Below are 20624 nucleotides of genomic sequence, written 5' to 3' on the forward strand. Positions count from 1 at the left end.
TCTCAGAAAGACACGTGTTAATATCTCCTTCCAAACCAAGTTTCTCTCCATTGCTTTCAACAAAGATCCACTTCCAGGTCTTCCAATTATCCTTTCAAACAAGCCTTTCTCTCCACTCTTTTAGCAAGAAGCTGCCTCTAGGTTTTTAACTCTCAGAATTCCTTTGCCTTGAATTGCAACATGCTTCCAAAATTCTGCATAAACTCAGATCATCAGTCTGTAACAGAATACAATTGCTTCAAAATCTGGATTTAAGGACATCAAACCTTCCCACTATTCAGATATGCGGCTTGTCTGTCACCAACCTCATCAGTTCTTTTCTTCCCAGGTCTGAGTTTAACTTCCATGAATAGTATCCTGTTCAAAAGACAATGCTGTTCCTTTTTTTCTTCAATATTCCTGGAGCTTCTTTTCCATTCCCGGGTTTCTCAAACTAACTGTCCTTTAGTTCCTCTGGAGCTTGCTTTCGCACACATTACTCCATTGTATGGCTTTCCTGCTTCTAGTAGAGCTGAGAGCTGCTCACTCTCTCGTTTCCTCATCCCAACTGCTATAGAACAAAGAACAAAGAAAATTACAGCACAGGAACAGGCCCTTCAGCCCTCCAAGCCTGCACCGGCCATGCTGCCCGACTGAACTAAAACCCCCTACCCTTCCAGGGACCATATCCCTCTATTCCCATCCTATTCATGTATTTGTCAAGACGCCCCTTAAAAGTCACGACCAAAGACTATAAATTCAACTAATACTACACTCAAAAACCTTCTCACCCTAAAGGTGCCCCTGGTTGCTATGCAACAATGCATTACTTCTCCAACTTCACGTTTATTTTTCACGCCATAAACTCTCTCAGCACAACAGGAATACAATTTCAATTGAAACCTATCCCCCACACATGCAAACACCTTTGTTCAACATTAATCCAACCAAAGTTCTCCTCTTCCTACACAGAAACACTAAATCAAACTTACTTAAATCTATACTTTATTTCTAATATTTAACAATAGAAACATAGATCACTTAAAACTATCTCTGTTTTCCTGACATGAGTGACTTAGAGAGGAACTTCCAGGTGGTGATATTCTCATGTATCTGCTGCTCTTGTCCTTCTAGATGGTAATGTTTCTGGGTCTGTAAGATGCTGCCTAAGGAGTCTTGGTGAGTTCCTGCAGTGCATTTTGTAGATGGTACACACTGTTGCTACTGTCCGTCGGTGGTAGAGGGAGTGAATGTTTGTGGTTAGTGTGTTGATCAAGTGGGGCTGCTTTGTCCTGGATGGTTTTGAGCTTCTTGAGTGTTGTTGGGAGCTGCACTCATTCAGGCAAGTGGAGAGTATTCCATCACATTCCTGACTTGTGTCATGTAGATGGTGGACGGGCTTTGGGTGGGGGAGTCAGAAGGTGAGTTACTCTCCTCAGGGCTGCCAGTCTCTGACCTGCTCTGGTAGCCACAGTATCTATGGGTTTCTGGTCAATGTAACCCCCCAGGATGTTGATAGTGGAAGGGGGATTCAGTGATGGTAATGCCCTTGAATCTCAAGGGGTGATGGTTAGATCTTCTCCTGTTAGAGATGGTCATTGCCTCGGACTTATGTGGCATGAATGTTACTTGCCACTTGTCAGCCCAAGCCTGGATATTGTTGTATTTGGACATGGACTGCTTCAGTATCTGAGGAATCACAAATGGTGCTGAACATTGTGTATTCATTGGCGGACATCCCCACTTCTGACCTTATGACGGAGGGAAGGTTATTGATGAAGCAGCTGAAGATGGTTGGGCCTCGGACACTACCCTGAGAGATCCCTGCATTGATGTCCTGGAGCTGAGATGACTGACCCTCCACAACCACAACCATCTTCCTAATTGCCAGGTATAAGTCCAACCAGCAGAGAGTTTGCCCCTTGATATCCATTGATTCCAGTTTTGCTCGGGGTCCATGATATGGTGGCACAGTGGTTAGACCAGTTGGCTCACAGCCCCAGGGACCCAGGTTTGATTCCGGCCTTGGGTGGCTGTGTCGAGTTGGCACATTCATCAGCTTTTTTTTTGTGGATCATTTCAGTGGAAATGTGCTCTCCCAAACTCAAAGAGCATCAGTCCACTGAAAACAAAGTTGTGAGACCGGCCAGTCCAGCAGAAAGAAACCCTCCAACCCTCCCACTTCACCAATTGTCAAAATGAACATAGTTCAGTCCCGGATGTGATTAACAGCAGCAATAACAGCAGAATCCAACCACTGTCATCACTTGTGAACTTACTGGTGTCTCAGCAGGTGGGATGACTGAGTGAATCCCTTTGTGAATCCTTGTGAACTCGCTGGTGTGTCAGCAGGTGGGATGACTGCATGAATCCCTTTCCACACTCAGAGCAGATAAACGGCCTCTCTCCGGTGTGAACTTGCTGGTGACTCTGCAGATAAGATGAAAGAGCGAATCCTTTCCCACACTCAGAGCAGGTGAATGGTCTCTCCCTGGTGTGAACACGTCGGTGTGCCTGCAGGTTAGCTGAACGAGTGAATCCCTTCCCACACTCAGAGCAGGTGAACGGCCTCTCCCCGGTGTGAACTTGCTGGTGATTCTGCAGGTCGGATAACTGAATGAATCCCCTGCCACACTCGGAACAGGTGAATGGCCTCTCCCTGGTGTGAACCTCCTGGTGTGACACTAGGTGGGATGATTGAATAAAACGCCTCCCACACTCGGAGCAGACGAATGGCCTCTCCCTGCTGTGAACTCCCTGGTGTGACATTAGGTGTGACGATTGGATAAAACGTTTCCCACATTCGGGGCAGCTGAATGGCCTCTCCCTTGTGTGGGTTCCTTGGTGTGTCACTAGGTGTGATAACTGAATAAAACGCTTCCCACACTCGGAGCAGGGGAACGGCCTCTCCCTCCTGTGGACTCCCTGGTGAGTCACTAGGTGTGATAACTGAATAAAACACTTCCTGCACTCAGAGCAGTTGAAAGGCCTCTCCTTAGTGTGGGCTCGCTGGTGTATCTGCAGGTGAGATGACTGAGTGAAACCCTTTCCACAGTCGGAGCAGGTGAATGGTCGCTTTCCGGTGTGGATTTGTTGGTGATTCAAAAGTTCAGATGAATGATTGAATTGCTTCCCACACTCAGAGCAGTTGAACGGTTTTTCCCCAGTGTGAACTTGCTGGTGTGTCAGCAGGTGGGATAACTGAGTGAATCCCTTCCCACAATCAGAGCAGGTGTACAGCCTCTCCCTACTGTGAACTGCTTGGTGATTCCACAGGTCGGCTGCCTGGAGAAAACCCTTCCCACACTCGGAGCAGATGAAGGGCCTCTCCCCAGTGTGGCTGCATTGATGAATCTTCAGGGCAGATGGGGAGCAGTCTCCTTCCCCACACTTGGAGCAGGGGAACAGTCTCTCCCCAGTGTGAATATGTTGATGAGTTTGCAGTGCAGACGGGATACGGAATTCCTTACCACAATCCTCATCTTTCCCCGGTTTCTCCATGGTGTGGATGTCCTTGTGTCTTTCCAGGTTTAACAATCAGTTAAATCCTCATCCATTCATAGAGCATGTGTACTGTCTGTCCCCGCTGTAAATGATGTGATATTTTTGCAGTCTGTGTAACTGGTCTTTTGACAGTCAGTGTACTGGACACTCTCACTCAGCTCTGTGTTCCTTGGTGCCTTTCCAGTCACACTGATGTGACAGAAAAAACAGATAAATATTTCTTCTTCTCGATTCAAAGTCTGATGATATTCAGGTTCTGATAATTTGAGTGACTCTATTAAGCCTTAACATGTTTTGAGATTGCTGGCAGCAAATCTTCCCCTTATAACTTCCTGTAAAATGAGTTTACAAAAGTCATCACTGTCAGTATCAAACAGAAATTCAGAATAGACAATTCTAGTTTCTGTGGAACATTTCTTCCTTTCTCGTTCCTCTGGATCTGTACATCTCCATCCCACACCCTATCCCTGTATCCTCACTCTGCTGTCTGTATAATACACCCTTCCAATTCTCCTGAAGGTGTTGATTCATGCTGATCAACAAATCCATGCTCAGTCCTTCTTCTCCAGCACTGAGATATCTTCATGCAGGTTGCTCGTCTAAATACCTAAATATACTTAGCGAAGTAAAATGTATGTAACATAGGGGACCAGTTTAATAATTAGAAGTACAGCAAGGCTATGAGATAGAACATTTCAACAGTGAACGTTCTTGAATATCAATTTTTTGGCTATGAGGGTGGTGCATTTTGATACATTCAATATTTCAAAATGAAATTAGATGGGCAGTCAAAATAGACTGGCAGGGGAACAGGGATACAGACGGGATGAGGAGCATATCAGCCATGATTGAATGGCGGAGTGGACTCGATGGGCCAAATAGCCTAATTATACTCCTATATCTTATGAACTTAAGGGGGAATGGGACTGACTGGATTGCTCTACAGAGAGTTAGCATGGACTTGAGTTGCTGAATCGACTCCTTGTGTGATACAATAACCCGATTACTGAAAATAAACTACTTAGTTACAGTATTAACAAAACTAAAAATAATAAAAAATGAACTTTATTACTGGACCATGCATAATATATCTAATTTGTACCATATTACAAGACTGCACACATCTCTGTCCTATATTAATTTACTGCCCCTTAAATTTCAGCTATTTCCTCGGGAAATCATCCCTTTAAATTGTGAACATTAGGAAAGAGACCATCCTCTTAACCAGACAAATAAATGTGACAAGTTGAGGAAGCAAAGGATGGCAATGTCTTTAAGAGGGAGAGAGATACCTGGGCCAACCTTTCCAGAGTCTGCAGCCTCCCTGAATTCACTTCCTTTCCCTTCAGTTGCTGCAAGTCCCCAATTTAACCCCAGAATGAGAAGAAAAAGGAGAGAAGAAAACAAAGAGTTTTACTGACAGATGTTGACGACAGGAGGAGGTTTCAGTCTGTCTGAAATCCAATCTGCATTGTCACAAAGCCCGCACTCTGATTGGCTGGAGGACCAGTGTCCTTCCGGTCCTCCAATTCCTCCCATTGGTCAATGCCCTCATGAAGACAGTGGTGCAGCGGAAGTGAGTGGGAGACACTTTGACCCCGGATCGCTCGAAGTTGTTGGCCAATGGGAAACGCTATCCTCCGCACATGCGCAGAACTTCTCTGGGTTAATCATGCGCAGTCCCACCCGGCGAAGAGAGCGATTTTCTCAGCGCGGGGGATTGTGGGAGCTGCGGCTGCCATTACTCGGCCGGAGCCCAGTCTCCAAACACCTGGGACTGCGATGGATGGGATGGGATGGGGAGGAGGCGAAGTGACTCCATCCGGATATAATGTACATCTGGGTAGTCACTGGAATTGATAGCGAAGCCGCCTTCGCAAAATTCAGGTGTAAAAATTTAGACACCTGGGTGACATATTGGGGAGTGGAATAGCTCAATGTGAAACTGAACCCCAGAGTCAGCAGCGTCCTTGGGGGAGAACTGGGGAAAAATAAGGAGGATGGTCAAAAGAATTAGGCTTACAATTGATAGGGAGGAGGCAGATGTTTAAAGTTTGAAATTTGATTAGATTTGATTTATTATTGTCACATGTATTAGTAGACAGTGAGAAGTTTTGTTTCTTGTACGTTTTACTGACAAAGAGAAGGAAAGAGGAGGGTGCAGAATGGAGTATTACAGTCATAGCTAGGATATAGAGAAAGATCAAATTAATGTGAGGTAGTTCCATTCAAAAGTTTGATGGCCTCAGGGAAGAAGCTGTTCTCGATTTGGTTATACATGTTCTCAGACCTTTATATCTTTTTCCCGATGGAAGGAGGTGGAAGAAAGAATGTCCAGGGTGCGTGGGGTCCTTGATTACGCTGGCTGCTTTTCTAAGACAGTGGGAAATGTAGACAGAGTCAATGGATAGGAGGCTGGTTTGCATGATGGATTAGGTCATTCATGACCCTTTGTAGTTTCTTGTGGTCTTGGACAGAGCAGGAGCAATATCAAGTTGTGATACAACCAGAAAGAATGCTTTCCAGAAAGGGAGGAGAATGTTACGTGACAACCAGAATATCAGTTTCAAATTTCTATCCTGTGCTTACATTCATTGCTTTGATAGATGTTTTTATTTACAAGGGATTAGAATGGAAGGATTTTCAGTCAGAAACATCTTGATTCATTTGGACACGACTATCATCAGCGATCAAATGTCAGAGGAACACTGATGCCCTGTTCAAAAAGATTTCAATCATCAGTGCGAATGGAAAAGTTGTGTGATGCACATTCCCAAGAGAGAGAGAGAGATTTCCAGGAAAAGAGACATAAGAATATATGAACAAATGAACTATGAGCAGGCCACTCAGGCCGTTTCAGTGCTCAGCGCCGACAACTGCCAGTTTCCAGATGCAATTTTACAACTCATCCGCTTCATCCTGGACCACAATGTCTTCACCTTCAACAACCAGTTCTTCATCCAGACACACGGAACAGCTATAGGGACCAAATTCGCACCTCAATATGCCAACATCTTCATGCACAGGTTCAAACAAGACATCTTCACCGCACAGGACCTTCAACCGATGCTATACACTAGATACATTGATGACATTTTCTTCCTTTGGACTCATGGTGAACAATCACTGAGACAACTATATGATGACATCAACAAGTTCCACCCCACCATCAGACTCACCATGGACTACTCTCCGGAATCAGTTGCATTCTTGGACACACACATCTCCATTAAGGATGGTCACCTCAGCACCTCACTATACCGCAAGCCCATGGATAACCTCACGATGCTCCACTTCTCCAGCTTCCACCCTAAACACGTTAAAGAAGCCACCCCCTATGGACAAGCCCTCCGTATACACAGGATCTGCTCAGATGATCGCAACAGACACCTCCACGCGCTGAAAGATGCCCTCATAAAGAACAGGATATGGCGCTCAACTCATCGATCGACAGTTCCGACGTGCCACAGCGATAAACCGCACCGACCTCCTCAGAAGACAAACACGGGACATGGTGGACAGAATACCCTTTGTCGTCCAGTACTTCCCCGGAGCGGAGAAGCTACGGCATCTCCTCTGGAGCCTTCAACATGTCATTGATGAAGACGAAGGTTTGTGACAAATCCCCACATTAACATGGTCAATTCCCCTATATTTCTGTGCTTGTGTCTCCAATTGGGCCCCCAGACTGCCATCATTTCCATCCACTAATGGAAATGTTCATATATTTGGCATGGTGTGACACCCCTATGGCTGTAAAATGGTAGATCCTCTGGCTCAGTATGAGCTGTGACTTGGTGGACGGGCTATGAATGTGATATAAATACAGCCTTACAGATGATGCATTTCGTCCAAGTCAACTTGACAGTCAAATGATGAGGGCTGAATGGACTCCCCGAACTCTCTCGTTGCATATTGTTCTTATTGAATGGGATCATACCTATCCAAGCAGTGTAAAAAAAAGGAAACAACAGGAAACAAGTAGCCAGAGTAAATCTTGGTCCAGAGAAAGCTCACTTCAAAAGCAACTAACTTGTGTTAATATTAAAAACATTTGCCACATATTGTTTGACACAAAACTGATTCAGTTTAATTTTATCCAGAACATTAACACCTATTACCGAGCTGCAGTTTATGAACACCAGCAGAATCGGACCCTAATGAATGTTGTTCAGTCCTGGGTGTGATTAACAGCAAACTCTAACTCCTGCCTTCACTTATGAATTCGCTGATGCGTCAGCAGGTTGGATTTCCGAGTGAATCCCTTCCCACACTTGGAGCAGGTGAACGGTCTCTCCCCAGTGTGAATTCGCTGGTGTTCAGTGAGATGGGATGATTGTCTGAATCCAATTGCACAGTGAGAGCATCTGAACGGTCTCTTGTCAGTGTGAACATGCTGATGGGATTTCAGTTCTCCAGAACTTTTATAGTAATTCCCAGTCTGGGCACTTGAAAGGTCTCTCTCCAGAGTGAACCCGCTGGTGCACCATGAGTTGGGATGACCGACTAAATCCCTTCCCACACTCCGTGCAGGTGAATGGCCTTTTCCCAGTGTGAATTCGCTGGTGTTCAGTGAGTTGAGATGATTGCCTGAACCCAGTCCCGCAGTGAGAGCACCTGAACGGTCTCTCCTCAGTGTGAACACGTTGGTGGTACGTCAGTTCCCAGGAGCTTTTATAGCCCTTTCCACATTCTGCACAGTAAAAAGGTCTTTCCTCAGTGTGAACTTGCTGATGGCGTGTCAGTTCCCGGGAACTTTTAAAGCACTTCCCACATGCAGGACATTTAAAAGGTCTCTTGTCAGTGTGAACTCGCTGGTGTGATAGCAGGTTGCTTGTGTGAATGAATCCCTTCCCACACAGGGAGCAGGTGAATGGCCTCTCCCCGGTGTGAACTCTCTGGTGTACCAGCAGATTGGAGGACTGAGTGAATCCCTTCCCACATTTGGAGCAGGTGAATGGTCTCTCTCCAGTGTGAACTTGCCGGTGTCTCAGCAGGTTGAACGACTGAGTGAATCCTTTCCCACACACAGAGCAGGTGAACGGCCTCTCCCCAGCATGAACTCGCTGGTGAATTTCCAGTTCAGATGGGGAATAGAATCCTTCCTCGCAGTCCCCACATTTCAACGGCTTCTCTTCAGTGTGACTGCACTTGTGGTTCGTGGGGTCAGATGATTCATACACAGAACACGTGTACAGATTCTCCCCACTGCAATCGATGCTTTTTTCTTCCATGTTCAAAATCCAATAATGATACAATGGTTACAATAAATTGGGCGACTCCATCAGATCCTGATGTGATGTTCGCTTTGTAATTCCCGACTGAAAATCCTCCTCTTCTAAAACCCTGTGAAACTGATTTAAATGGAAAAAAGGCAGTGAGAGAGAACCCACAGAAACTCAAAGGCAGGTTGTGAAATTGAGCTGAATGGATCTGGTCATTTGTGGGGCCGGCAGTAGGAAAAAGTGACCATGGAAACTGCCGGATTGTCATTGGGCGGCACGGTGGCACAGTGATCAGCACTGCTACCTCACAGTGCCAGGGACCCAGGTTCAATTCGCGGCTTGGGTCACTGTCTGTGTGGAGTTTGCACGTTCTCCCGGAGTTTGTGTGGGTTTCCTCCGGGTGTTCCGGTTTCCTCCCACAGTCTGAAAGACATGCTGGTTAGGTGCATTGACCCAAACAGGTGCTGGATTGTGGCAACTAGGGGAATTTCACAGCAACTTCATTGATGTGTTAATGTAAGCCTACTTGTGACTAATAAATTTTTAACTTTAAAAAAACTCAACTGATTCACTAATGTCCTTCAGGGAAGGAAACCTGCTCCCTGGTCAGGGGCGACACAAGACTCTGGACAATCTGGGAGAAGAGATCGAGGGGGAAGAGGCAGTGAGACAGAAGTAGGAGAGGGTGAGACAGAATTGGGCAGCACAGGAAAAAAGGAATTTCAAATATTTCAAACTCCCACAACCTCCACCACCTCGATGGAGCAATGAAGCAGGCGTATGGGAACACCATCATCTCCAAGTTCCTTTTCAACTCACACACCATCCTGACATGTCTGACATCCAGTACTGGATGAACAGAAACTTCCCCCAATTGAATATTAAGAACAAAGCCGTTGTCTTCAGTCCTCACAACAGACTCCACTCTCTCTCCGTGGCAACTGTCTGAGGCTGAACCAGACTTCTCACAACCTCAGTGTCCTGGCTCATCCCAAACTGAGCTTCCAGCCACATATCCTCATCATCACCCAGAATGCCTATTTCCACCTCAGTAACATCGCCCGAGTCTCAAATCATCTTGTTCAGAAACTCTCATCCATTCCTTTGTTACCTCTGGACTTAACTCTCCCAGAGCACTCTTTGCTGGCCTCCCACATTCAGCCTCCCTGCAATCCTGAGGTCATCCAAAACTCTGCTGTCTGTGTAATTATTCAAGACTTGTTCACCCATCACCCCTGTGCTCACTGACCTATAAAGGTTCCTGTTTAAGAACCACTAACATTTTAAAACTCCCGTTCTTGTTTCCAAATTTCTCCATGACTGCGACCACTCCTCCCTCTGTAATATCCTTCAGTCACACAATTCTCCATCATCGATGCTCTCCCCTAATTCCAGCCTCTCTTCAGTGTGAACATATTGATGGGATGTCAGTTCTTGGGAACTTTTATAGCACTTCCCACAGTCTGGGCATTTAAAAGGTCTCTCGTCAGTGTGAACTCGCTGTTGTGTCACGGATAATGATGACTGAGTGAATCGTTTCCCATATACAGAGCAGGTGAATGACCTCTCCCCGGAGTGAACCTGCTGGTGTTTCAACAGATTGTTTGACTCATTGAATCCCAACCCACACTCAGAGCCGGTTCACAGCCTCTCTGAGTCTCCAGTTTAGATGGGTAACTGAAGGCCTTCTCACAGTCCTCATGTTTCCACAGTTTTCCCCGGTGTGATAGTGTCTCGATAGGTTAGATGATTGGTTGAAGCCTCATCCACACATAGAACATATGTACGGTTTTTCCCCACTGTGAACAGTGCTTTTTCCTTCAATGTTCAAAATCCCATAATTTGGACACTCCATCAGATCCTGATGTGAATGTTTGGTTTGAGTTTCCTGACTACATATCCTCCTCTTTCAATATCCCATGAAATTAATTTAAAACAGAGAAAAGGGAGTGAGAGAGTGCCCACAAAAACACAAAGGCAGGTTATGAAATTGAGCTGAATGAATCTGGTCATCTGTGGGGCCGACCTGAGGAAAAAGTAACCATGGAAGCTCCTGGATTGTCACAAAAACCCAACTGGTTCACTAATGTCCTTCAGGGAAGGGGACTTACCACCCAGTCTGGGCCTACACAAGACTCTGGCCTCTATGGGAGGGGAGAGAGGTGAAAGATGCAGGAACAAAGGAGGTGATTTTCTACTTTGAATTCTAGAACTCTGACAAAATTCTCCAAACCTTCAACTTCCGCACCAAGGAGGACCAGGTGTATGCGAACACCATAATCTCCAAATTCCCCTCCAACTCGCACCGTCCTGCCCTGTCGGATATCCAGTACTGAATGAACAGCAATGTGCTCCATTTAACTACTGGGAAGAAGAAAACCATTGTTTCTCTTCAGTCCCCGCTACAAACTCCACTCCCAAACTACTGACTCCATCCTTCTCCCTGATAACTGTCTGAGACTGAACCGGACTGTTCCCAGCCTCAATAACAGCTTTCACTCTAAACTGAGCTCCTGACCTCATATCTGCATCATCACCAAGACTGCCAATTTCCATCTCAGTAACATCATCTGTCTCTTTCCTTGATTCTGCTCATCTGCAGCTGGAACTCTCATCCATTCCTTCAATAACTCCAGACTTAACTATCCGAATGCATTCCCGGCCTCCTACATTCAATCGCCCTGAAGTCTTAAAGTCATCCAAATCTCTGCTGGCCATGTGCTTCCTCACACCAAGTCTTGTTCACTCATCACCCCCGACCTCACTGACCTGCAAAGGCACTTAGTGTATAACACTTCTTTGAAATGCCGTGGGAAAGTCTATGACATGGAAGACATATAAATACAGATTGTTATTATTGACATGTATCAGCGTTCCTTCATCATTACTGGGTGAATAACCTGTAACTCTTACTGAACGAATTGTGGGAGCACCTTCACCACATGGACTGCAACGGTTCAAGAAGGTCAAACATCATCTTGCCCACAGGTACCTGGGGATGGGGAATGTTTGCTGCTGGTCTTGTTAGTGAAAGGACACAGTCTATTTATTTATTAGCATCATAAGTAGGCTTACATTCACATTGCAATGAAGTTACTGTGAAAACTCCATAGTCGCCACACTCCGGCACCTGTTCGGGTTTACTGAGGGAGCATTTAGCATGGCCAATGCACCTAACCAGCACGTCTTTCGGACTGTGGGAGGAAACCAGAGCACCCAGAGGAAACCCACGCAGACACGGAGAGAATGTGCAAACTCGACACAGACTCCACAAGGCTGGGAATCGAATCCGGGTCCCTGGCGCTGTGACGCAGCAGTGCTAACCACCGTGCCACCTTAATTTTCACATCAAAGCAAAAACAGTGACTTAACTATTTGGGACTTTCAAAGGTGGTGATTTTAACCAACATTCCCCACGGTGGTGAATGTTGAGTTTAAAAGTTGGCAAATTATGTTACAGTCATATAAAATATTGGTTAGGTCACATTTGGAATACTGTGTCCAATTCTGGTCGGCATTCTACCAGAAGGACGTGGTAGCTTTGGAGGGAGTACAGAAAATGTTTACCAGGATGTTGCATGGTATGGAGGGTATTAGCTATGAGGAAAGATTGAATAAACTGGAAAGATGGAGGCCATGGGGCAACCTGATAGAAGTTTATAAAATTATGAGGGGCGTAGGTAAGGTAACAGTTGGAAGCTTTCTTCCTGGCAGAAATGACAATCACAAGGGGGCACAATTCAAAGTAAGGGGGGGGGGGGAAAGTTCAGTGGAGACACGGGGGGAAGTTTTTTTACACAGTGGGTGGTGGGGCCTGGAATGCACTGCCAAGTGAGGTGGTCGAGGCAGATACATTAGCAACATTTAAAACTTATCTGGATAGAAACATGAACAGACGGTGTATAGAGGGATATAAGCGGTTGGTTTAGATAGGATAACGTGATGGGCGCAGGCTTGTGGGCCGAAGGGCCTGTTCCTGTGCTGTACTGTTCTTTGTTCTTTATCCCCTATCCACACCATAGGGGAACAGTGCGCAGGCGCAGTACCGAACATGGTAGGGAGCATGCGCGATGTCAGTGATGGCGAAGGGGAGAGAGGATCCTTTTGTCTGATCCGCAGCCGGTAAAGATGTGGAAACGCGCAGGGCCGATGGAGTCGGCGGGTGAACGGGGAGGGTTTCTAAATACCTGCTGAAAGCCTCAAACCGCGAATACGGACCTGCAGGTTCCGCGTTTGCAGCTCCGGTTTGTCCTCCCGGGGCGAAGACCCCGGTTACCAGCCGCCATCTTAGTTCAGCGGAGGGCAGAGCGCATGCGCTGGCGTCTTGGTGACGCGCATTGTGACACAACAGAGAGTGGATGGGATTCAGGATTTCTGTTTTTAACTGGGTCCTAGTGCCCGAGGCCACATAAAAGGTTCAGAGACACTGGTCAGAACTTTCTGGTTCAGTGAGGAAGGTTCCCTTTGGTTTTGTTGATGCTTGGTTGTTGATTTTTGTCTTTCAGTTCGTTTGGACCATATGATTGGAGGGAATAAGAAAGGAAAGAATGTTCCATCCAAACTAGAATTGTCTGTTTTGAATTTCTATCCTGTATTTACACTGATAACTTCTGTAAACTCCTTTTACAGGGGATTAGGATGGGAGGATTGACAGGTGGGAAACTTAAATCAAACATCACATTGAGATCTGACAGTCATTCGATTCATCAGGACCTGAATATCAATGTGGAAGGAGAAATGTTTATTTGTTCTGTCTGTGGGAAAAGATTTCAGACATCAGTGTGATTGGAAAAGCACCGAGACACACACACACCCGAGTGAAGGTGTTCCAGTGAACTGACTGTGGAAAGAGCTTGAACCAGTTACACAGCCTGAAAAAACATCACACCATTCACAGCAGGGAGGAACCGTACATGTGCAGTGTGTGTAGTCAACTGATCATCAACCTGGAGAGACACAAGGATACCGGCACCATGGAGAAACCATGGAAATGTGAGGATTGTGGGAAGGGATTCAAATGGCCATCCCAGCTGGAAATCCATCAGCGCACTCACACTGGGGAGAGGCCATTCACCTGCTCCATGTGTGGGAAGGGATTCAGAGAGTCATCCAACCTGCTGCAACACCAGCGAGTTCACACTGACCTGAGACCTTTTAAATGTCCAGACTGCGGGAAGGGCTATAAAAGTTCTGGGGACCTGATGTCCCATCAACGTGTTCACACTGACCAGAGGCCATTTAGGTGCTCTCACTGCGGGACTGGGTTCAGGAAATCATCTGAATTCACTGTACACCAGCGCACTCACACTGGGGAGAGGCCATTCACCTGCTCCATGTGTGGGAAGGGGTTCATTAATTCATCCAACCTGTCGAGACACCAGCGCACTCACTCTGATGCAAGAACTTTTAAATGTCCTGACTGTGAGGAGAGCTTTAAAAACAGTGATAATCTGCTGAGACATCGACGCACTCACACTGGAGAGAGGCCATTCGCCTGCTCTGAGTGTGGGAAGGGATTCACTCGATCAGCCGCACTGCTGACACACCGGCGAGTTCACAGCGGAGAGAGGCCGTTCACCTGCTCCGAGTGTGGGAAAAGATTTACTTGTTCATCTCATCTATTGAAACACCAGCGCACTCACACTGTGGAGAGACCATTCACCTGCTCTGAGTGTGGGAAGGGATTCACTCAATCTTCTAACCTGCTGACACACCAGCAAATTCACAAGTGAGTGCAGAGGTTGGAGTTCTCTGTTATTGCTGCTGTTGATCACATTGAGGACTAAATGTGTGGATTAAACCTGAGGTGTGTAAGGAATGTGTCCCAGCTGCTCTCTTCCATGGTTCAGAGCTCCTCGGCACGGAACAGAGGCTCCTTTACAACTGTGTTTAGAGTCAGGAAGAACAACAGTGAATGCTGGAAACATGCTGTCAAATCAGAGATTGTTGTAAAACTGGGATCTGTTCCTGAGTGAGAGTGAAACAGCAGGTTTAAGTTTCCTGTCTGGAACTGATTGTGGTAATTATGGTAATCATAGAATCCCTACAATGCAGAAGGAGGCCATTTGGCCCATCGAGTCTGTACCGACTCTCTGTCAGAGCATCTTAGAACATAGAACATAGAACATTACAGCGCAGAACAGGCCCTTCGGCCCACGATGTTGCACCGACCAGTTAAAAAAAAAACTGTGACCCTCCAACCTAAACCAATTTCTTTTCGTCCATGAACCTATCTACGGATCTCTTAAACGCCCCTTCCCCAGACACACCCCTCCCACGCTAGCCCCATTACCCCACGCATTTACCCCACTAATCCCCCTAACCATAACATCTTGGGACATCTATGGGGCAATTTAGCATTGGTCAATCTGTCTAACCTGTACATCTTTGCACTGTGGGAGGCAACCAGGGAGCATTTCCGTGGAGATGCTGCTTCTACCCAGAGTGTAATGGTAATGCTGCTGCACTTTGATACGACTGCTCAGACATCAGACTGTGTCAGCTCTTATTGATACTGAATAAAATCTAACCACTGTCACCAATAAGGGCTATTACTGGGAATCATTTCAGAGTTTGGGAAAAGAGAATAAAGGGCTAATGGACACCCCGAATCCCAATTCTATAGATTAAAAGGATGTTCACAATGCTCTGGGTCCAAATGGTTTCTCTTCAGCTCCTCTGCACCTGTTACTGTGACTCCACACTTTGGGCACATGGACTGAACCCCAGGGGTTCCGTCACCACCTGCCCCAATCGCCCAGTCTCCTGCCCCGATTGGCTGGAGGCCCATTTCCCAGTCAGTCTTCCAGCACCTTCCTGTCTCTCTATCAGTGCGACGTCCAGGGCAGTTTCCCAACTGGGGCACAGGCCCCATTATTCTCAGCTAAATTCAGCTCTTAGCTCCGTTGCCTGGCTGGCATTGACACAAGCAATAGAGACAGAAAGGTGCCCCAGGGTCAAGTGGGAACCTGAAACTTGTAGCTTTCAACAAACTCTTCAACATTTGTGCATTCAATACCTGTTTTTGTATGAGGTTGTTATTTTTCCATTGAGGCACTGGAGGCAAAGAATAACTTTCCCTTTCTAACTTTGTATTGTCTGTTGTATCAGCCACGGCGCAGTGGATCACAGTCTTCCACAAGAAACTACCAAGGGTCATGAACAAAGCCCAGTCCATCTCACAAACCAGCCTCCCATCCATTGACTCTGTCTACACTTCCCGCTGCCTTGGAAAAGCAACCAGCATAATTAAGGACCCCACACAACCTGGACATTCGCTCTTCCATCTTCTTCTGTTGGGAAAAAGATACAAAAGTCTGAGGACACGTACCAACCGACTCAAGAACAGCTTCTTCCCTGCTGCCATCAGACTTTTGAATGGACTTACCTTGCATTAAGTTAATCTTTCTCCACATCCTAGCTATGACTGTAACACTACATTCTGCACTCTCTCGTTTCCTTCTCTATAAACGGTATGCTTTGTATAGCGTGCAAGAAACAATACTTTTCACTGTATGTTAATACATGTGACGATAATAAATCAAATCTTCACTCTGAATCTGAAGATTGTTCTTTCCAATCCAAGTCCATTGACCTGAGGCCAACATTCAAAGTGCCAGCACTGAGGGAGTGCTGCATTATTAGAGCTGCTGCCTTTAGGATGAGATGTCAACCCAAGTACCCCATCTGCCCCTTTTATCCCCAAAGTGACCATTACCTGACATCAGAGTTGGGCTGATTGTGACGTGACACTTGGTCAATTTGGTGACCAGATTAATTTAACCGGATCCCCAATTACTGACACCACCTTCTCTCATTATCTTAGACAGGAATACAATTGCACAGTTTCACACTAACCCTTTATCTGATTCTATACAATCAGGTACTCAGACAATTTCAAATTCTGAGACAAATCAGAGCTTGAAGTTCTCTCTTGAAAATACATTTATCATCATTGCACATTCTTCACATACACAGCAATTCAGATTATAATTTTTACAGCAAATAAAACTCAGCTTTTACGATAAGCCGACATGTGACACTAATAGATAAATTTAAAAACAGTGACTGATTCTTGATTGATTTATTAATTGTAACTCAATTAAATCTCACGACTTCTCCAATCATCTATTGCTGATCGCCAGCTAATTAATACAGTAATCTTTAATTAATATACTTGGCTACTACAAGATAGACTAGTTCAGAAAATGTGTGCCACGGAAATGTATACAGCAACATCATGCTGAGCAGAGCATATAAAAACTGCATTCATCGTGGACCCAAATGTATGGATTTCATTTTTGATGAGACTTTGTAGAAATGGAATTGTTATTTTTAAAAGACAGTTTGTAGAAAGACAACAGCTTTCTTCCTTACTAATCCTGACCAGACTGAACCTTATTCTTCAGCTGGACTTTGGAAGAATATGATATCCTGTAGCTTATCAAAATTAGAGAATAATTTCTTCCTTTAAACAATTTCTGCTGGCTCTGCGGTTTCTGGAAACATTTCAGGTGATTCAGTGTTAATATTTTAAAATAAAGATCTAGCCTTTATGATGTAATTGTCTATTACACTGAGTCACGAACGATATCTTAATCAAGGTTCATTACTGAATCTGTTTCATGACTGGGTTTTAATATAAAATCAATTTGTAGCAAATAAAGACAACTGACAGAAGGTGAACAGACTGTTAGAAGCCACATGTTTTGAGTTTAAAATGGCTTCCTTGACCTTGTTACTTATAGCAATGAACATGGTATGAAAATGATTGAATTTTAAAACTAAATTTGATTACCCAGGCCTGCAGTTTCCTCCATTAGCACAGTCACTACAATTCACAGAACTTCATTCACTGTATAATGCTTCAGGACAAAGGCAGAGTTCGATAGATTCCAGAGAAACAAGGTGGTGAAAGGTTATCAGGGGGAGGTGGGAATGTGGAGTTGAGGTTTCAATTAGATCAGCCATGATCGTGTTGAATGGCAGAACAGGCTCCTGATTCACATGTTCATCTGACACCCGGTGGTTGTGAGAGGTGCTACAGAAATGCAATTTTTTCTTGTTCTCCACAATATTGTATATATTACACTCAGTCCCTGCATCAAAATCATTGTTAAAGGTTGAGTCTAAATTTGACACATTTTGAATGATGGGCTGCTTTTCTCTAGAAAAGAGAAGACTGAAGGGTGACCTGATGGAAGTCTTTAAGGTTATGAAGGGGTTCAATAATCCAATAGGGATTTCAGTGAGAAACCTCTTTACCAGCGAGTGGTGAGAATGTGGAACTCACTACCACAGCGAGTGGTTGAGGTGAACAGCATGAATACATTGAAGGGGAAGCTGGATGAGGGAGGGAGAAAGAAATAGAAGGATATGCTGATGGGGGGAGATGAAGAGGGGTGGGTGGAGGCTCATGTGGAGCATAAATACTGACACAGACCAATTGAGCCGACTGGCCTGGCCCTGTGCTGTAGACTCAATGGAACAGAGACTAATGTATTTATTTTAGATCTACCTGTAGTGGTAGGAAAAACACTATTTACTGTCCAGGATAAAATAAATATCCTTCATCAGTTTTTGTGGATCATTTCAGTGGAAATGTGCCCTCGCTCAAAGAGCATCAGCCCACTGGAGGTAAAGTTGTGAGACCAGCCAGTCCAGCAGAAAGAAACCCTCCGACCCTCTCACTTCACCAACTGTCAGAATGAACATGCTTCAGTCCTGGATGTGATTAATAGCAGCAATAACAGCAGAATTCAGCACCTGTCATCACTTGTGAACTCGCCGGTGTCTCAGCAGCTTTGATGACTGAGTGAATCCTTTCCCACAGTCAGAGCAGGTAAACAGTCTCTCCCCAGTGTGAACTCGCTGGTGTGCCCGCAGGTTGGATGAATTACTGAATCCTTTCTCACACTGAGAGCAGGTGAATGGTCTCTCTCCGGTGTGAACCCGCTGATGTGTCTGCAGGTGGGATGACTGAGTGAATGTTTTCCCACAATTTGGGCAGGTGAATGGTCTCTCCCCAGTGTGCAATCGTCGATGTTTCTGCAGATTTGATGCATAAGGGAAACGCTTCCCACACTCAGGGCAGATGAACGGCCTCTCCCCAGTGTGAACTCGCTGATGTATCAGCAGATAGGATGAATCAGTGAATCCCTTCCCACACTCGGAGCAGCTGAACGGTCTCTCCCTGGTGTGAATTCGCTGGTGTCTCTGCAGGTTGGATGAATTACTGAATCCTTTCCCACACTCAGAGCAGATGAATGGCCTCTCCCCGGTGTGAACTCGCTCGTGTGTCTGCAGGTGGGATAACTGAGTGAATCCCTTCCCACACTCTGAACACGTGAACCATTTCTCCCCGGTGTGACCTCGCTGGTGCATCAGCAAGTTGGATGATTCACTGAATCCCTTCCCACAATCGGAACAGGTGAATGGCTTCTCCCCGCTGTGAACTCGCTTGTGTGTCTGCAGGTGGGATGAACTTGTGAATCCTTTCCCGCACTCAGGGCAGGTGAATGGCCACTCCCCTGTGTGAACTCGTTTGTGTGTCTGCAGGGAGGATGAATGAGCAAATACCTTCCCACACTCCAAGCAAATGAACGGCCTCTCCCCAGTGTGATTACATCGATGAGTTTCCAGTTGGTGTGAGAAATTGAATCCTTTACCACAGTCTCCACATTTCCACGGCTTCTCCATGGTGCTGGTGTCCATGTGTCTCTCCCAGTTTGATAGTCAGCTGAAGCCTCATCCACAACAAAACACCCGAACGGTCTCACCCCAATGTGACTGGTGCTGTCTTTTCAAGCTGTGTTGGAGTTTTTTTCCACAGTCAGTTCACTGGAACGCTCTCACTCCGATCTATGTGCGTCCATGCTTTTCCAATCACATTTATGGTTGAAATCTCTTGAAGCAGAAGAACAGACAAATATTTCTCTTTGTAGATGCCAAAGGCGGATGTTGTCCAGGTCCCGATGAATGGAGTTAATCTGTCAGATCACCATGAGTATTTGTTTTGAGATTTCTGTCTGGAAATCCTCTTCTGATATCCTGTAACACGAATTTCCAAAATTCATCACTGTCAGTGCAACTTAGAAATTCAGAAAAGACAATTCCAATTTTTATAGAAAATTCTTTACTTTTTCCCACTATACACCCTCCCAATTCTCCTAAAGGTGCCAATTCATGTTGGTTAACCAATCTATGCTCATCACTTCCTGTTCAAATGTGTGTAATATGCAGCACTCATTACTTGGTTGGAGATATGGTGGGTGCAGCGAGTGATCATGATCTGGAACTGGGTGCCCACGGATCTGGTGGCATTGAAAGCAATTAAAGATTTCAAACTGAAATTGGAGGCACACTTGAAGGAAATAATCTTGCAGGAGAATGAGTAGATGGAGGGGCAATGGGTCTGACTGGATTGCTCTATAAGGAGTTGACATGGACTCCTTCTCTATTGGAATAACGATGCCTGGAAATATATTAACATAGTTACAATGTTCTCATAGAAACCCTACAGTGCAGAAAGAGGCCATTCGGCCCATCGAGTCTGCACCGACCACAATCCCACCCAGGCCCTACCCCCATATCCCTACATATTTTACCCACTAATCCCTCTAACCTACACATCTCAGGACACTAAGGGGCAATTTTAGCATGGCCAATCAACCTAACCCGCACACCTTTGGACTGTGGGAGGAAACCGGAGCACCCGGAGGAAACCCATGCAGACACGAGGAGAATGTGCAAACTCCACACAGACAGTGACTCGAGGCCAGAATTGAACCCAGGTCCCTGGAGCTGTGAAGCAGCAGTGCTAACCACTGTGCTACCGTGCTGCCCCATTCTATTACAAGACTAGAATTATAGAATCCCTACAGTGCAGAAGGAGGCTATGCATCTCATCCAGTCTGC

The 20624-nt window shown here is 45.7% G+C and overlaps 4 protein-coding genes across 5 annotated transcripts in view; 1 reads left to right on the forward strand and 3 right to left on the reverse strand.

Annotated features, from left to right (window-relative positions):
- Positions 1-2265: 2265 nt before the first annotated feature.
- On the reverse strand, positions 2266-3461 carry LOC144482723 (uncharacterized). The gene is made up of 2 exons (XM_078201563.1): positions 3450-3461; positions 2266-2997 (listed from the first exon to the last, which is right to left on the reverse strand). Exons 1-2 carry the CDS (start codon positions 3459-3461, stop codon positions 2266-2268), a joined length of 744 nt encoding a protein of 247 aa, XP_078057689.1.
- A 4209-nt stretch (positions 3462-7670) lies between these two features.
- LOC144482790 (uncharacterized) lies at positions 7671-13046 on the reverse strand. Of its 2 annotated transcripts, none has more exons than XM_078201653.1 (2): positions 12927-13046; positions 7671-8837 (listed from the first exon to the last, which is right to left on the reverse strand). In XM_078201653.1, exon 2 carries the CDS (start codon positions 8715-8717, stop codon positions 7908-7910), a length of 810 nt encoding a protein of 269 aa, XP_078057779.1. In that variant the 5' UTR covers positions 8718-8837; positions 12927-13046; the 3' UTR covers positions 7671-7907. The 2 variants fall into 2 exon arrangements, with proteins under 2 accessions (XP_078057779.1, XP_078057778.1); XM_078201652.1 differs by having other exon boundaries at positions 12896-12999.
- Positions 12796-14440, forward strand: LOC144482724 (uncharacterized). The gene is made up of 2 exons (XM_078201564.1): positions 12796-12830; positions 13214-14440. The coding sequence occupies exon 2, from the start codon at positions 13622-13624 to the stop codon at positions 14438-14440; it is 819 nt and encodes a 272-aa protein (XP_078057690.1). The 5' UTR covers positions 12796-12830; positions 13214-13621.
- A 2202-nt stretch (positions 14441-16642) lies between these two features.
- LOC144482725 (uncharacterized) overlaps positions 16643-20624 on the reverse strand; it is a 65546-nt gene continuing 61564 nt past the window's right edge. The window contains 2 exon segments of the mRNA XM_078201565.1: positions 16643-18696; positions 18865-19259. Of these exon segments, the coding sequence (XP_078057691.1) occupies positions 18480-18696; positions 18865-19259 (612 nt within the window). The 3' untranslated portion in view covers positions 16643-18479.

This window comes from Mustelus asterias, unplaced genomic scaffold (assembly GCF_964213995.1).
Source record: "Mustelus asterias unplaced genomic scaffold, sMusAst1.hap1.1 HAP1_SCAFFOLD_42, whole genome shotgun sequence".
Taxonomy (NCBI): Eukaryota; Metazoa; Chordata; class Chondrichthyes; order Carcharhiniformes; family Triakidae; genus Mustelus; species Mustelus asterias.

Bases quoted from the DNA above. Each gene is read 5' to 3' on its own strand.
- LOC144482724 (XM_078201564.1), top strand. From the start codon at position 13,622: ATGTGCAGTGTGTGTAGTCAACTGATCATCAACCTGGAGAGACACAAG.
- LOC144482790 (XM_078201653.1), bottom strand. From the start codon at position 8,717: ATGGAAGAAAAAAGCATCGATTGCAGTGGGGAGAATCTGTACACGTGT.